The sequence below is a fragment of the Oncorhynchus tshawytscha genome, linkage group LG08 (assembly GCF_018296145.1).
Source record: "Oncorhynchus tshawytscha isolate Ot180627B linkage group LG08, Otsh_v2.0, whole genome shotgun sequence".
In the NCBI taxonomy this organism is placed as follows: domain Eukaryota; kingdom Metazoa; phylum Chordata; class Actinopteri; order Salmoniformes; family Salmonidae; genus Oncorhynchus; species Oncorhynchus tshawytscha.
The window spans coordinates 30,586,632-30,602,014 of record NC_056436.1 but is presented as its reverse complement, the minus strand read 5'-3'; the positions used below and the strand labels follow the sequence as shown (position 1 = coordinate 30,602,014).

Sequence of the window (15,383 nt, the reverse complement as noted above, 5' to 3'; positions counted from 1 at the left end):
CACTATTATTCTACAATGTAGAATAAAGAAAAACCCTTGAATGAGTAGCTGTGTCCAAACTTTTGACTGATTGTGTGTGTACGTACAGTGGCAAGAAAAAGTATGTGAACCCTTTGGCATTACCTGGATTACTGCATAAATTGACATCAAATTTGAGCTGATCTTCATCTAAGTCACAACAATAGTGTGCTTAAACTAATAACACACAAATTATTCTATTTTTCTTGTCTATATTGAATACATAATTTAAACATTCACAATGTAGGTTGGGAAAAGTATGTTAGAATGGGCAAAACGGCCCCCCTCCTGAGCTTTTCACACACGACAGTGTCTAGGGTTTCCAGAGAACAGTGTGACAAACAACAAGCTTCCAGTCAGCGGCTGTCCTGTGGGCGAGAACAGCTCAAAGGAGAATGACAAGAATCGTGTAAGATGGCCACAAACAGACAAATAACGGCGCAGTGGTGTGCAGAACGACACAACTCGTCAATCCTTGTCACGGATGAGCTATTGCAGCAGATGACCACACCGAGTTCCACTCCTATCAGCTAAAAACAAGAAGCGGCTCAAGTGGGTGCGCGATCACCAACACTTGACAATTGAGTAGTGGAAAAACATCACCTGGTCCAACGAATCCCGGTTCCTGTTGCATCATGCATGCTGATGGCAGAGTCAAGATTTGGCATAGGCAAGGTCCATGGACCCATCCTGCCTGGTGTCAACGATACAGGCTGGTGGCGGTGGTGTACCGCCGTCCAATCTGCAGAAACGGTGTGATGCCATCGCCTCAGCATGGACCAACATCCCTGTGGAATCCATGCCCGAAACATTCAGGCTGTTCTGGAGGCAATGGGGGGGGGGGGTCGCACCGGACCGGGTACTGGCTGATGAGTGTATTTTATATATAATAATCATCTCTTCTCTCTCCTTTCTCCTGCAGGTCCAGGTGGCTGAAAGAACCAGACGCTGACTCCAATGAACTCTTCAGAATGGTGGCTGAGATCTTCATCCTCTGGTGCAAATCACATGTACGATTTCTCCTTATCAACAATGGACAAACTAGCGATTAAATAGATAGGACATTTTAGATTGAGAAATGAGCAAAGCAGAAGGTGTCTTCATCATGTACATTGGTATTGTTCTTTCCTCAGAACTTCAAAAGGGAAGAGCAGAACTTTGTGGTTCAGAATGAAATCAACAACCTGTCTTTCCTGACTGGTGATAGCAAGACGAAGATGTCAAAGGTAGGGATTATTCAAATGTGTCTGCTTTCTGAGACAGACAAAACAGCAGGGGTGCAACTTTGCTTTTAGAAGTTTATCCAGTCGGAAAAAAACCCTCCCTCAGCCTACCTGACCGCTTGGAGGCATCTGCAAGATCCTAAAGCACACTATTGCCTCCTTTTGTATCACATTCCAATGATTAAACTGGAGGGGACATAAATGCACCCCTGCAAAACATTACAACATATTCCCACTGCTGGAGTGCTCTACGACTATAACTTGGAGCACTCTGCAACCCCTGTGGTCATGTATGTTCACATCCTAACCCAGCTAACCTCAGTCCAACCTCCTGCTGCTATCTGTCAGCACATTCCAGCTGAGCCTTGTTACTGGGCTCCATTCTGCAGATTCAGCTCTTTCTCTCTCCCTGCTTCAGCAACCCCCGTGGCCAAACAACACAACTAATATTCCCTCACAAACAGAAGCCATGTCACCTCCTCAGGTACAGGGAATAGATTTGTTGATAGTTTTATTTTTTAAATCCTGTCTGCTTGCTCTACCAACTGAGCCACACGGGACCACAATAGTCTGCCCTGCCTTGCTGTTAACACATTACACATTATCGCCCCTCCTTCATCAGCCCTGCTTGTCATCATAACGAGCGTTTCTCATTCCCTTATGGGCTGAACATGTCCCAGCTCTGTTATTGAAAGTCAACACGCCCATGACAAATAACATGATCACGTCACTGGTGTTTCTGGGTGATGGATATCCTGCGCTGGTGTGTGTGGCACCTACCTCCCACTGGCTGTCTCTATTACACGGAACCCAAACCAGCTGCGCACGTGCTTCATCGTGCATACATTTATTTTGTCCCCCCACACCAAACGCGATCACAACAAGCAGGTTAAAATATCAAAACAAACTCTGAACCATTAATTTGGGGACAGGTCAAAAAGCATTAAAACTTTATGGCGATTTTGCTAGCTAAATTGCATTTACTAGCTAATTTGTCCTATTTTGCTACCTTGCTGTTGCTAGCTAATTGGTCCTGGTGTATATATACATTGAGTTGTTATTTTACCTGAAATGCACAAGGTGTTCTACTCCGACAATTAATCCACACAAACAATCAATTGAATCTTTTCTAGTCATCTTTCCTCCTTCTAGGCTTTTTATTCTCTTGAATATATATTGCGATTGGCAACTTTCATAAATTAGGTGCATTACCGCCACCGACCTCGTTCGTCTTTCAGTCACCCACGTGGGTATAACCAATGAAGAGATGGCACGTGGGTACCTGCTTCTATAAACCAATGAGGAGATGGGAGAGGCAGGACTTGCAGCGCGATCTGCGTCAGAACTGACTTCTACAGTGCCTTGCGAAAGTATTCGGCCCCCTTGAACTTTGCGACCTTTTGCCACATTTCAGGCTTCAAACATAAAGATATAAAACTGTATTTTTTTGTGAAGAATCAACAACAAGTGGGACACAATCATGAAGCTGAACGACATTTATTGGATATTTCAAACTTTTTTAACAAATCAAAAACTGAAAAATTGGGCGTGCAAAATTATTCAGCCCCCTTAAGTTAATACTTTGTAGCGCCACCTTTTGCTGCGATTACAGCTGTAAGTCGCTTGGGGTATGTCTCTATCAGTTTTGCACATCGAGAAACTGACATTTTTTCCCATTCCTCCTTGCAAAACAGCTCGAGCTCAGTGAGGTTGGATGGAGAGCATTTGTGAACAGCAGTTTTCAGTTCTTTCCACAGATTCTCGATTGGATTCAGGTCTGGACTTTGACTTGGCCATTCTAACACCTGGATATGTTTATTTTTGAACCATTCCATTGTAGATTTTGCTTTATGTTTTGGATCATTGTCTTGTTGGAAGACAAATCTCCGTCCCAGTCTCAGGTCTTTTGCAGACTCCATCAGGTTTTCTTCCAGAATTGTCCTGTATTTGGCTCCATCCATCTTCCCATCAATTTTAACCATCTTCCCTGTCCCTGCTGAAGAAAAGCAGGCCCAAACCATGATGCTGCCACCACCATGTTTGACAGTGGGGATGGTGTGTTCAGGGTGATGAGCTGTGTTGCTTTTACGCCAAACATAACGTTTTGCATTGTTGCCAAAAAGTTCAATTTTGGTTTCATCTGACCAGAGCACCTTCTTCCACATGTTTGGTGTGTCTCCCAGGTGGCTTGTGGCAAACTTTAAACGACACTTTTTATGGATATCTTTAAGAAATGGCTTTGTTCTTGCCACTCTTCCATAAAGGCCAGATTTGTGCAATACATGACTGATTGTTGTCCTATGGACAGAGTCTCCCACCTCCGCTGTAGATCTCTGCAGTTCATCCAGAGTGATCATGGGCCTCTTGGCTGCATCTCTGATCAGTCTTCTCCTTGTATGAGCTGAAAGTTTAGAGGGACGGCCAGGTCTTGGTAGATTTGCAGTGGTCTGATACTCCTTCCATTTCAATATTGTCGCTTGCACAGTGCTCCTTGGGATGTTTAAAGCTTGGGAAATCTTTTTGTATCCAAATCCGGCTTTAAACTTCTTCACAACAGTATCTCGGACCTGCCTGGTGTGTTCCTTGTTCTTCATGATGCTCTCTGCGCTTTTAACGGACCTCTTGAGACTATCACAGTGCAGGTGCATTTATACGGAGACTTGATTACACACAGGTGGATTGTATTTATCATCATTAGTCATTTAGGTCAACATTGGATCATTCAGAGATCCTCACTGAACTTCTGGAGAGAGTTTGCTGCACTGAAAGTAAAGGGGCTGAATAATTTTGCACGCCCAATTTTTCAGTTTTTGATTTGTTAAAAAAGTTTGAAATATCCAATAAATGTCGTTCCACTTCATGATTGTGTCCCACTTGTTGTTGATTCTTCACAAAAAAAATACAGTTTTATATCTTTATGTTTGAATCCTGAAATGTGGCAAAAGGTCGCAAAGCTCAAGGGGGCCGAATACTTTCGCAAGGCACTGTATTTTAGCCCATGTCAACGCAGACACTCGTTGACGCGTGCGAGCAGTGTGGGTGCAATAATTGAATAATCTAGATTTCTAAATGTATTTTGCAACGTGAGGGAACGCGACGTGAGCGTTGTAGTCAGCCTGTGTCACTCAGCTCCTGTACTGGGCGGAGGGGTGTGTGTGTGTGTGTGTGCGTGTGCATGCGTGCGTGTGTGTGCGCGCGTGTGTGCATGCAGTTAATGGTGTTTCTTTCTCTCTTGCTGAGTTGAATATGAGTGTCTTCTGTGTGCCAGCTTCTTCCATTTGTGTTTCTCAGCGCAGTCCTTTTTTATAACACCTCACCATATGGGTACAGGCAAACTGTGGGCGAATGCTGCTTTCAGGTTATAGCTACATTTGAAATGCTTCATGGGCAAATATTTTCAGCCGCCAGCGATGGAACAATGCCTTAGTTCCCTCTGCTACCTATAGGTTTAATTCAGCCTTCGGTGTGCAGCTGCTGTGCTCCCACTGTGAAATAAGCACAGTTAGAACAAGGTAGCAATTTAGAATGTGACTGCATTGGCTATTATAAAAAGGGTGTGGCCCATCTGATATATTACCAAATGGCTCCCTATACAGTGCACAACTTGCAGACAAAAGTAGTGAACTATATGGAAAATAGAGTGCCAATAGAGTGCCATTTTTCAGTGAGTGCCAGGTGAAAGTATTAATGTGTCATTCCGTCCTGGTAACAGTCAGGGGGTCAGGACCAGGAGAGGAAGCATAAGAGGAAGCGAGGAGAGTTCTACTCCATCCAGACCTCCCTGATCGTTGCTGCCCTGAAGAAGATGCTGCCCATGGGACTCAACATGTGCACCCCCGGGGACCAGGAGCTCATCTCCCTGGCCAAGACACGTTACCTCCTGGTGAGAGGGCCATCCTAGCCCACATGAACCCATGCTGATTGAGGATCAGGTATCACTGGCCACACACTACCTGATGACGGTGTATCTAATTGTTTTCATGTTTTGCTCAACAGAAGGACACAGATGATGAAGTGAAGGAACATGTGCGGCAAAATTTGCACCTTCAAGAAAAGGTGAGCTGTATATTATGGCATTATTGTAATCCATAAAACTAGCAACTCTACCAAAAATCTGTGATGTTTTCTAACTCCTACACTGTACTAACCCACTCCCAGTCAGACGACCCTGCAGTGAGGTGGCAGCTGAACCTGTATAAGGATGTGATGGTGAAGAACGAGGGGCCTCCAGACCCTGAGAGGACAGTGTTCAGAGTCCAGAGCATATCGGCTGCAGTCTTCCATCTGGAGCAGGTCAGTGGCTGGCTGCACCATGCATCCCCCTTGCTGCCTACATCCACTTCTCTATCCGGGCCCCTTATATCCATGTTACAGATCCTTAAGCTGTGATCTATATCCTGGATGCTTTATGTCCTGCTTCTGTGATCTTTACTCAACTTGATAATAGTCACATTTGTGACCCAAACCATGCACCCTGTTTCGTATGTTGTATTACAACTTACATATTTTGTCTTCATTTATTCAATGTAGGTGGAACAGCCGTTGAGGTCTAAGAAGTGTGTGTGGCAGAAGCTGCTGTCCAAGCAGAGAAAGCGTGCGGTGGTGGCCTGTTTCCGCATGGCTCCTCTCTACAATCTGCCCAGGTATCACACAACCATCTACATGTTGTGTAGTCAGTCCTTTACAAACATAAATATTACAATATAATCGTCAAATATTACAATAGAATACCCCAGCTGCTGATGTCACTATTGGGAGACAGCAGGCTGTGTTAAGTTTAGCATTCTCTCTCATTTCCAACCCTGCACTATTTCTTTCTCTATGCCTCATGAGTCTCACCCCTCTTTCCTGGGCTCTGACCCTGTATTAATATGAAGCGTCCCTCCCCTAATCTGTACGAACAAATGTCTCGCCTCAGGCAGTTATCAAGGAATAGAAAAGGACACAAGCAATTTCATGCCCTGCTGCACTGTAACTCAATCACAGAGACTCAGGAGGAGAGACAGTGGGGAGGAAAACAATTGAGAGCCCGACCTGGGGGCGGCCATCTTTAATGTGTGCTCTCATGTCTCTCCTCGTCACCAAATGATTAGTTATTGTTGTTGTTTGGAGAATGTTTTGGAGAATGTGACATTGCATCATATTGTTGAGTAATCAGTAAGCACTGGCCTTTTGAGTCAGGTTAGAGCTAGAAATGTTAAGGACATTTGATGCAATGTCAGTCTACTTTTCCTTTCCACCTCTAATACTATCACATAACTCGCTCTGTACACTTTGTGACAGTGGCTTACCAACCTTTTACAATATATCCACTACTCTGTCTCTGCTACTTTACCCTCTCTCTGTTCTCTCCTGAATGACTATACTGTACCTCCCCTCAGGCACAAAAGTAATAATTACTTCCTGAATGCCTACCGACGCTATTGGCTCGAAAAAATGCATGAGAACACAGACTATGACAGTCTGCTCTCCATGCTAACGGTAATGTAATGTTCAGACAACGTTTGTGACCTCCTGTTCCTCCCCCCTCCTCCCAGCCATGGTTTGTACTATAACTATAACTCTCATACTGTGATCCCACTGGCTTTCTGACTGGTCTGCCTATTATAAAGCTACACTCATCACTAAAATATTCACTCTGACCAAATGCTTTTTCTTCTAAGTTATAGGTTTCTGTACCGATGTCGCTGTAATTTATATACCATATATTTTATTTAGCTTTAATCATTACAGTGTACTGTAGATTTTGCTAGAATAAATATATCCTGTGATCATTTTTACTGGGGTATACATGAAAGGGTTATGAAATGGGGGGGTACAGTTCAAACTTCCAAGGTGTTTCTCAATGGTGACCAGTTGGATTTGTCAGTGCCCTATAACAGGGTTTCCCAAACTCGGTCCTGGGGCCCCCCATGGGTGCACTTTATGTTTTTTGCCATAGCATTACACAGCTGATTAAAATAATCCAAACTTGATGATGAGTTGGTTATTTGAATCAGCTGTGTGCTCCTTGGGTAAAAACCATAATGTGCACCTAGGGGAGGGGGGGGAAGCAGGACAGAGTTTGGGAAGCCCTGCCCTATACTAACCCGTATTAACCGTTGTTAACGTTATACCCCCCTCCTCTCCTCTTCCTCCTGGTCCACCCTGCTAACCCTCCTAATCTCCCTCTCCCCCCCCCAGGCATCGCTCTATTAACCTCTTCCTCCTGGGCTATCAGAGAATATGGATAGAAACAGAGACGTACTCTTTTGAAGAGAAGCTAGTGCAGGACCTGGCAGTAAGTACTGTACCTGTCCACCCCAGTGCCCAGCCCTCTCTTTGTGCTCTCTCTGTGGGGCTAGTCTCTTTTCTCCGTCCTCACCTGGCCGCGCTACAACACGAACGCTTCGCCAGTACAATGCCCGCCAAGTGCCGCAGGGGTTCTGCCAATCATCCATGTTCTGCCCCTGGCTCTGTGTGGCTCTGTCCCTTGCAAACTGAAACGCCTACGCGGGCACGCATGACATCACCCTGGATGTCAGTGCCGGCTGTACTGTACTGTAACTGTACCGTTTCTAGAGCTGTTTCCCTTCCTACAGGGGTAAGAGAGCATCCAACCACGATGCTACGGCTTACTGGTGAAATTTATGGAAGGTGTGGTGTCCTTCATAAATTTTCTGTTGCAGCATGGACAAAGTATAGTGTCATAGTCATGTCGTTTGAGGAATTTGTTGTAATCAAAGAATTAAGATATACTGTCCCTGTAAGGGTTGCTTTCTTTACAACTTTGATTCTAGATATCTCTGAAATTCTTCAAAACCCCATGCCGTCCTGTGTAAGAACCTGCAACATTTATCAAAACTGCAATGAAGAAAAATGGTTATAAACACTCTATAACACTTTATAAGCCTTTTTACAAATATGGTAGATTTAAAATGTAGGGAAAGTGGCTACATCCGAAAAGCGATGACCATGTGGAATAGTATTCCCTCTACCACTATTTTTGCCCCATCCTTTCCCGGTGGCCTCTGTTCATTGGGGGAGTATCTGTGGTGCTCAGGGATAAAGTGGTAGACGAGTATAAAGTATTATAGAGTATGGATCAGGCTCATGGAGAGTCATGCTTAACTTTCATCTTCCTCCCTTTATCTCTACTGAACACACACCTTCACACCGCTAACCTTGATACTGCTGTACCATCTAAATGTACTATGTGTATGTCCCTGTGTGTGGGCCTGCATGGTCTGCTGGTGAGTGGCGTGTCATACCCGGAATGCTTTCAGTCTGTGATTCAATAGGTCATCACATTAGTAATGAAGCAACATGGTGGGACAGGGTTTGACTGCACATTCTGCATCTTTAATTTCAATGTGCTTCTGTTGATCAAGTACACCTTGTTGTCTCTAAGGTGAGTGATGTACAGAGGAGACTGTTTTATATAATGGCAATGGTAACTGCATATGGATAGTAACTTATCCATATTTCTGCTTGATACCTTTCCACGGGGCACAGACGTGAGTTCAACGTCTAGTTTTGATTCACATTTTGTTGAGTTGTCAACATGCAATCAACAAAAAATTCACAATGTCATTTAGGTTAAAGGTTAAAGGTTGGGTGAAAAAAAAGACCATAGAAAAAAGACCTTACTTTTTGCAAATCCAATCAGTTTTCCATGTTGATTCAATGTCATCACATATATTTTTGGTGTTGAAATGACGTGGAAACAATGTTGATTCAACCAGTTTTTGCCCAGTAGATTGGCCTTGATAATCATTATTCCTGAAGCGTGTTGCAGTGTAATTTTTAGTTTTTGCAATTTCACTAATTCAAAGTAAAGTTATTGTGATCTTTAAAATGTGTATCAACTCAGTATAGGCACATTTTGTCAGTCTCAGGGGGTAAAGGGCACTTCTGTAATGACAGATGATTGGGTCTTAGGGTAGGGTGGTACTCTGATGTGTGGCTGGGTGTTTGTGCAGAAGACCCAACTGAAGGTGGAGGAGGAGGAAGAGGAGGAGGCAGAGATGCAACCAGACCCTCTTCATCAGCTCATCCTGCATTTCAGTCACAATGCGCTCACTGAGCGGAGGTAAACACACACACACACACACACCTGGCATCATGCTGCTTGCTCCATCTGTGCTATGTAATATTGCCGGTGTATCCCTTGGCTAATAAACTGTCGCATTGAACTAAAACACTGCAGCATTTCTCCCCACACAGGGAGAGGCCCTCGAGCACAAGTAATTGTGTCACATTTATTCTTAGTCATGCACCTGAGAGATGTGTTTATTATGGAGTATATTTGTTTAGTTATGTAAGGTTCATTCACACATGTTTATCCTGCTTTTCCATTCAGTTCTTTGGAAGAGGATCCTTTGTATATTGCATATGCAGACATGATGGCAAAGGTACAAAGCCTATATGAATCTGCTTTTGAATACATGTCTTCAGTATCATGTAGAGGTCAACAGAGATCTGACTATCAAAGCTTTTGTCTTTAGAGTTGTGCAGAAGATGAAGAAGAAGAAGATGAAGAAGGAAAAGAGAAAACGTTTGAGGTGTTTTGGACCTCTCATCGAGATATTAGATTTGACTAGTTTCAATGGTTTTGTAAGGAGCTGTGTTTGATTACATGGTGTGTGTTTACATGGTGTTTGTTGACCTGTTAGGAAAAAGAGATGGAGAAACAGAAGACTCTGTACCAGCAGGCCAGACTGCATGACAGAGGAGCTGCTGAGATGGTGTTACAGATGATTAGCGCCAGCAAAGGTAATTACACACACAGCAACACACACACACACACACACACACACACACACACACACATACACACAGTATGATCCCTGATTATCCTCTTTAGGTACGCTTGGGCCCATGGTGACCTTTACCTTGAAGCTGGGCATCTCTATACTCAACGGAGGCAACATACTGGTTCAGCAGGTATATCAGAATATTTATGTTCCATATCAATCTTTTCAGTATGTACAGTGGCACAGTACAGCTCAATTTGTTTTGTGTATTTCCTTTTTTGTAGAAAATGCTTGACTATCTGAAGGAAAAAGGAGATGCTGGCTTTTTCAAGAGTTTGTCAGGACTCATGCAGTCTTGCAGGTAAAATGATATCACAACACAAAAAAACTAATCTTTGACTGACATTCAAACAGAGCAAAACTATACATGTTAAAAGATATAAACCACGTTGGCTCTCTTTCCTTCAAATTCATTAGTGTCCTGGATTTGAATGCATTTGAAAGGCAAAACAAAGCGGAAGGTCTTGGGATGGTGACTGAGGAAGGATCAAGTAAGTGAGGGGAAACACTAGACTACCTCAGACAGACATATGCACAGTAATCTCTCTTTCCTGTCAGAAAGGAATGACATTTGAATTCTGATATATTAAATACATGCATATCTTAGAATTGTTTTGTGTTAATGAAAAGTAATTGTAGATGTGTTTTGATTATAAGATAACAATTTATTTTCTTACCTTTGAGAGTCACGTCCACTTGGTGCTATTGGCGAATGCTGAACCATGATACTCCGTACAGATTTGTAATGTCTAAAACCTTAAACAAGTAGAAAATATAAATATTAAGTAGATAAAAAATATATAATTCTAAAGACTCCATGTTGATTTCATCTGACCCCTCCCACTTCCTCTCACCCAGCCACAGGGTCATAAATTGCCTGTCTTCTGATTACCAACCAGTTAATGCTCACAGACAAAGCCTGTCTAAAATGTCATTATTCAACTAATATGATTTTTGGTGGGTTGCTTTTACTGCTTGTGCTACACCAAGTGGTCACTGTGTTCCTATTAACACCTTGTTGGAAATTCTGAATCGGCCCAGAGAGAAACTGAATTCATTAATGGAGACTTACTGAACCTTGTGATGGAGGTCATGTCAAGATTACATCTGGAGGCTATTCCTTCATATTTATAAGCAAGCAATAACAGCAGTCCATAAGGATACACCACCTGTCATTACGATTGGTCAGCCGATGTCCAACCCACCAGCTAATGATTGGCCCATGCCATTGTTGTGTTAGAAGAAGGCCTGTGATAGGGCTACTACAGATACATGGTGCAGCATTAGCGCACCACGTTCACTCTTATGTTTGTGATGAAAAAGCTCATCTCATTGTCACGCATGTCATTGTGTCTGTGTTCATGAGCCCGTGCTACTGTATGTTCCTCAGTCATGTGACATCTGAGCACTGTCTGTCAACAAGATAGAAAACAGATCTATACACAATAGATCACCCACCATCGAAGCGGTTGGATCTAATGGAGTGCATACAGTAAATGGCTATGTTCTCCTAGATACTCCAGCTCATTCCCACCTCATGTAACCAGGCATAAGTGATGGTGACTGCAATCCTGTAGTGTTTCTCACCCCCTGTCCCACACCAGTCCTGCCAAACTGTGCAGCAGAACCTGTAGACCTACCTACCTGAGACTCTTAACCGCATGTCTACTGTATGTCCAACGCCTAAAGTGATGTCGATATGGATCTCTTCTTCTTCCTTACTTCTTATTGAAACTCAATGTCTTCTCCTTTGCTTATGTCTGCTTTTTTTGTTTGTTTCTTCTTATCATTTTTTAACTCATCGGTCGCAGTCAACGTGAGTGAGCGGGGTAAATACATGGTTTAGATTCTACTCATTTCGCAATGCTGCCATCCTGATTGCTCTCCGTCCGGCTCCCACCCCTTCCCCCTCCCCTCTGTCTGGAATGTAATAATAAAATACTGATCTGAAGGAACAAATGCATGCTCCAATAAGACATATGGTCAGATTGTTCAATCCATAGCATCAGACCCAGACTGACTCTTAACTCTCTCTCCTCCTATACAACGTTAGTGCTTGTGGTCTCCTCCTATACAAAGTTAGTGCTTGTGGTCTCCTCCTGTACAAAGTTAGTGCTTGTGGTCTCCTCCTATACAAAGTTAGTGCTTGTGGTCTATCTGGAAACTTGTCTGTCTCTTTTTTGTTGATACTACTAACCAATATTACTTGATAAAGTAAATTAGGAATAAGAATAACATTCCCAAAGCTTTGCTTGTATCTGAAGTACAGAACAACAAAGCTCTGCCATGCAGTTGTATACTGAACATCCTTCCCTGCATACAGTATGTACTGTATATCATGTCAAAGTGATATTAATATCTCATAGAGGGAGCATATACTTTCATGACAAACGTCTCCTAGTCTATGAGCTAGACAGCAGCTTTGTATTGAAGTGAAAGTTATGCTAGCCATTTTGTAAGCTTGTGTTAGATCAGGTTGAGGGGGTTGCCTGATTTCTAGCCCCCCCCCCTAACCAAAGGGGACAGTCGTCAATCTCATCTCCTGTGTCCAGGTTCCAAAGTACTGCAAAACGATGAGTTCACTAAGGATCTCTTTAGGTTTCTGCAACTGCTCTGTGAGGGACACAACAACGGTACGTCCAAACTTTCTAGAACACCTTACCTCAATACTGGTTAAGGTACTCTAGCCTACCTGTGACTTGTGTATTTAGTTCTGATCCGTATTATTTGTGTTTACTGCCCACAATGTACTATGTATATCATTACCTGATCCTCTAACCATTCATTGGTATTTGACCACTTTCTCTTCCTTCAGACTTTCAAAACTTCCTGCGGACTCAAACAGGGAACACGACCACAGTAAATATCATCATCAGCACTGTGGACTACCTGCTCCGTCTGCAGGTAAAATACTATCCCCCACCTTCACTCCGTATATGCTTTGTGTGTAATGTCTGTTTACAGTATCATGTGTTCCATGTTGATTTGTCCAATATTAGGAATCCATCAGTGATTTCTACTGGTACTACTCTGGGAAAGACATCATGGATGAGGCTGGCCAGCGGAACTTCTCCAAAGCCCTGGCTGTGGCCAAGCAGATTTTCAACTCTCTCACTGAGTACATACAGGTAACACAAGACTCTTGGGTTGGAAGAAACTAGCCTTCACAGACAGGAATGTGTTGTATGGTTAATCATGGTGATTCAATCGTCTTGACTTTAGTGATCTTCTCTTTGTGACGCCAGGGCCCGTGTATTGGGAACCAGCAGAGTCTGGCACACAGCAGGCTATGGGATGCAGTGGTGGGATTCCTGCATGTGTTTGCCAATATGCAGATGAAGCTGTCACAGGTAATACAACTCAGTACAATTTCCTAATCAACTTACTTTTACTCAACCAATATTCAATCTATGTCATCAGATATGAAATTGAATAGAATCTGATTCATGTAATGCAACATCAAACTATATGTGGATAGAGAGTTCAACAATCCGCTGTGTTGCCACTAGAGGTCTCTCTTAACTCAGAGATGTACTCTGCAGCATGTTGACAGGCTTTTCTCTCTGCCTAGTTGACAGGCTTTTCTCTCTGCCTTAATTTGAAAGATCCATCACTCGCACAGCCAGACACCTTAGATGTGCTTTGTAGCCAATAACCCAGATGGGATCAGAATGAAACTTCTTGTACCGTCTTAGTTTATCTCAGGGTTATCCAGAGGGGCAGGGCTGGTTGCAGGTGGACAGATTGACAGGGCGGCTGGGCGCGTTTTGATTAAGCTAATCAAAGTCCCTCCTCAGATTTATTATGTGCTGTGAGCCGGCTCAAAGGAGGCCCAAAATGAGTCAGCCCCTCCCAGCCATCTGCTTGGGCCCGACAGAATGACATTAGCCTGTGTGCTGATGGATGGCTGGGACCTAGCGCTCTCAGAGGGCCTTGATCTCTCCAAATGCCATGCTGGGATATTAGCGGCGGACTGGCCCCAGACAGAGAGCTGCGCTAACCTTTTTGATGTGGTGAAGGATGTGTCACAAAGTTGCTTTCGTTTCCTCTCCCCCAGGATTCAAGTCAGATTGAGTTATTGAAGGAGCTGCTGGACCTGCAGAAGGACATGATCGTGATGATGCTCTCCCTTCTGGAAGGTTCTATTACCTATTCATCTCAGTCGTGACTCATCACAGAACACCTTGTGGTCTATATCTAGATATCTAGAGGCACTGATAGAACACTCGCTACCAGCATATGCTCTATCTATTTTATCCATTTTGTGCCTAAAACCCTTTAAAGAGATCTATTTACTTGAAATGATATTACATGACATCAAACACCTATCCATTCTACTTGGACAATTCAATTAGCAGATTGTATTATGGTTACTTTGTACTTTCTATTGTTTGTTCTAAACCAGGGGTGTCAAACTCAATCAGACCATGGGCCGTATTGAAAAAACACAACGAATTCGTGGGCCTGACATACCCTATTATGTTTGTTTTTACAACATCAAAAAACCTGCATACAACTGTGACCCAAACTGGCCATTATTTTATTTCAAATAATAGGTCCCTTTATAATGTCCACTTATTTTTGTAAAAAAATGTACCTTTATTTTACTAGGCAAGTCAGTTAAGAACAACTTCTTATTTTCAATGACGGCCTAGGAACAGTGGGTTAACTGCCTGTTCAGGGGCAGAACGACAGATTTGTACCTTGTCAGCTCGGAGATTCGAACTTGCAACTTTTCGGTTACTAGTCCAACGCTCTAACCACTAGGCTACCCTGCCGCCCCGAGATGTACATAGGGTGCTATATATAGCATTTTAACATATTAAAACAAGAGATACATACAGTGCATTCTGAAATTATTCAGACCCCTTCACTTTTTCTACATTTTGTTGCTTACAGCTTTATTCTAACATTGATTAAATAAAAAATAATCCTCATCAATCTACACACAATACCCCATAAGGACAAAACGAAAACAGGTTTTTAATGTATTAATTTGTGGGTGTCCATCACCCATTTCATATATGTTACAAATTGCAATATGTATTATATATTGAAAGTTGCAAAACATACAATATGTTACGAATTCGCAAAACGTACTATATGTTGCGAATCTGCAAAACATACGATATGCTAAGAATTCTAGCTAGGTTGCTGACGTTAGCTAGGATAGGGTTTAGAGGTTAGGGTTAAGTTTAGGAGTTAGCTTAAAGGGTTAAGGTTAGGGTTAGCTATAATAGTTAAGGTTAGGGAAGGGTTAGCTGACATGCTAAGTAGTTGCAAAGTAGCTAAAAAGTAGTACGTAGGGGAAAGTTGCTAATTAGCTAAAATGCTAAAGTTGTCCGTG

General features: G+C 42.9%; 1 protein-coding gene across 1 annotated transcript in view; it reads left to right on the top strand.

The window, feature by feature from the left end:
* The window catches only part of LOC112256660 (ryanodine receptor 3), a 162,539-nt gene that overhangs the window by 134,756 nt on the left and 12,400 nt on the right, over positions 1 to 15,383 (top strand). The window contains exons 68-87 of the mRNA XM_024430062.2: positions 941 to 1,028; positions 1,152 to 1,244; positions 4,954 to 5,124; positions 5,238 to 5,297; positions 5,400 to 5,534; positions 5,772 to 5,884; positions 7,425 to 7,521; positions 9,203 to 9,312; positions 9,583 to 9,634; positions 9,728 to 9,784; positions 9,896 to 9,995; positions 10,087 to 10,166; positions 10,261 to 10,337; positions 10,454 to 10,527; positions 11,848 to 11,865; positions 12,589 to 12,669; positions 12,852 to 12,940; positions 13,036 to 13,164; positions 13,282 to 13,386; positions 14,094 to 14,175. Of these exons, the coding sequence (XP_024285830.1) occupies positions 941 to 1,028; positions 1,152 to 1,244; positions 4,954 to 5,124; positions 5,238 to 5,297; positions 5,400 to 5,534; positions 5,772 to 5,884; positions 7,425 to 7,521; positions 9,203 to 9,312; positions 9,583 to 9,634; positions 9,728 to 9,784; positions 9,896 to 9,995; positions 10,087 to 10,166; positions 10,261 to 10,337; positions 10,454 to 10,527; positions 11,848 to 11,865; positions 12,589 to 12,669; positions 12,852 to 12,940; positions 13,036 to 13,164; positions 13,282 to 13,386; positions 14,094 to 14,175 (1,811 nt within the window). The remainder of the gene's footprint in view (positions 1 to 940; positions 1,029 to 1,151; positions 1,245 to 4,953; positions 5,125 to 5,237; positions 5,298 to 5,399; positions 5,535 to 5,771; positions 5,885 to 7,424; positions 7,522 to 9,202; positions 9,313 to 9,582; positions 9,635 to 9,727; positions 9,785 to 9,895; positions 9,996 to 10,086; positions 10,167 to 10,260; positions 10,338 to 10,453; positions 10,528 to 11,847; positions 11,866 to 12,588; positions 12,670 to 12,851; positions 12,941 to 13,035; positions 13,165 to 13,281; positions 13,387 to 14,093; positions 14,176 to 15,383) is intronic.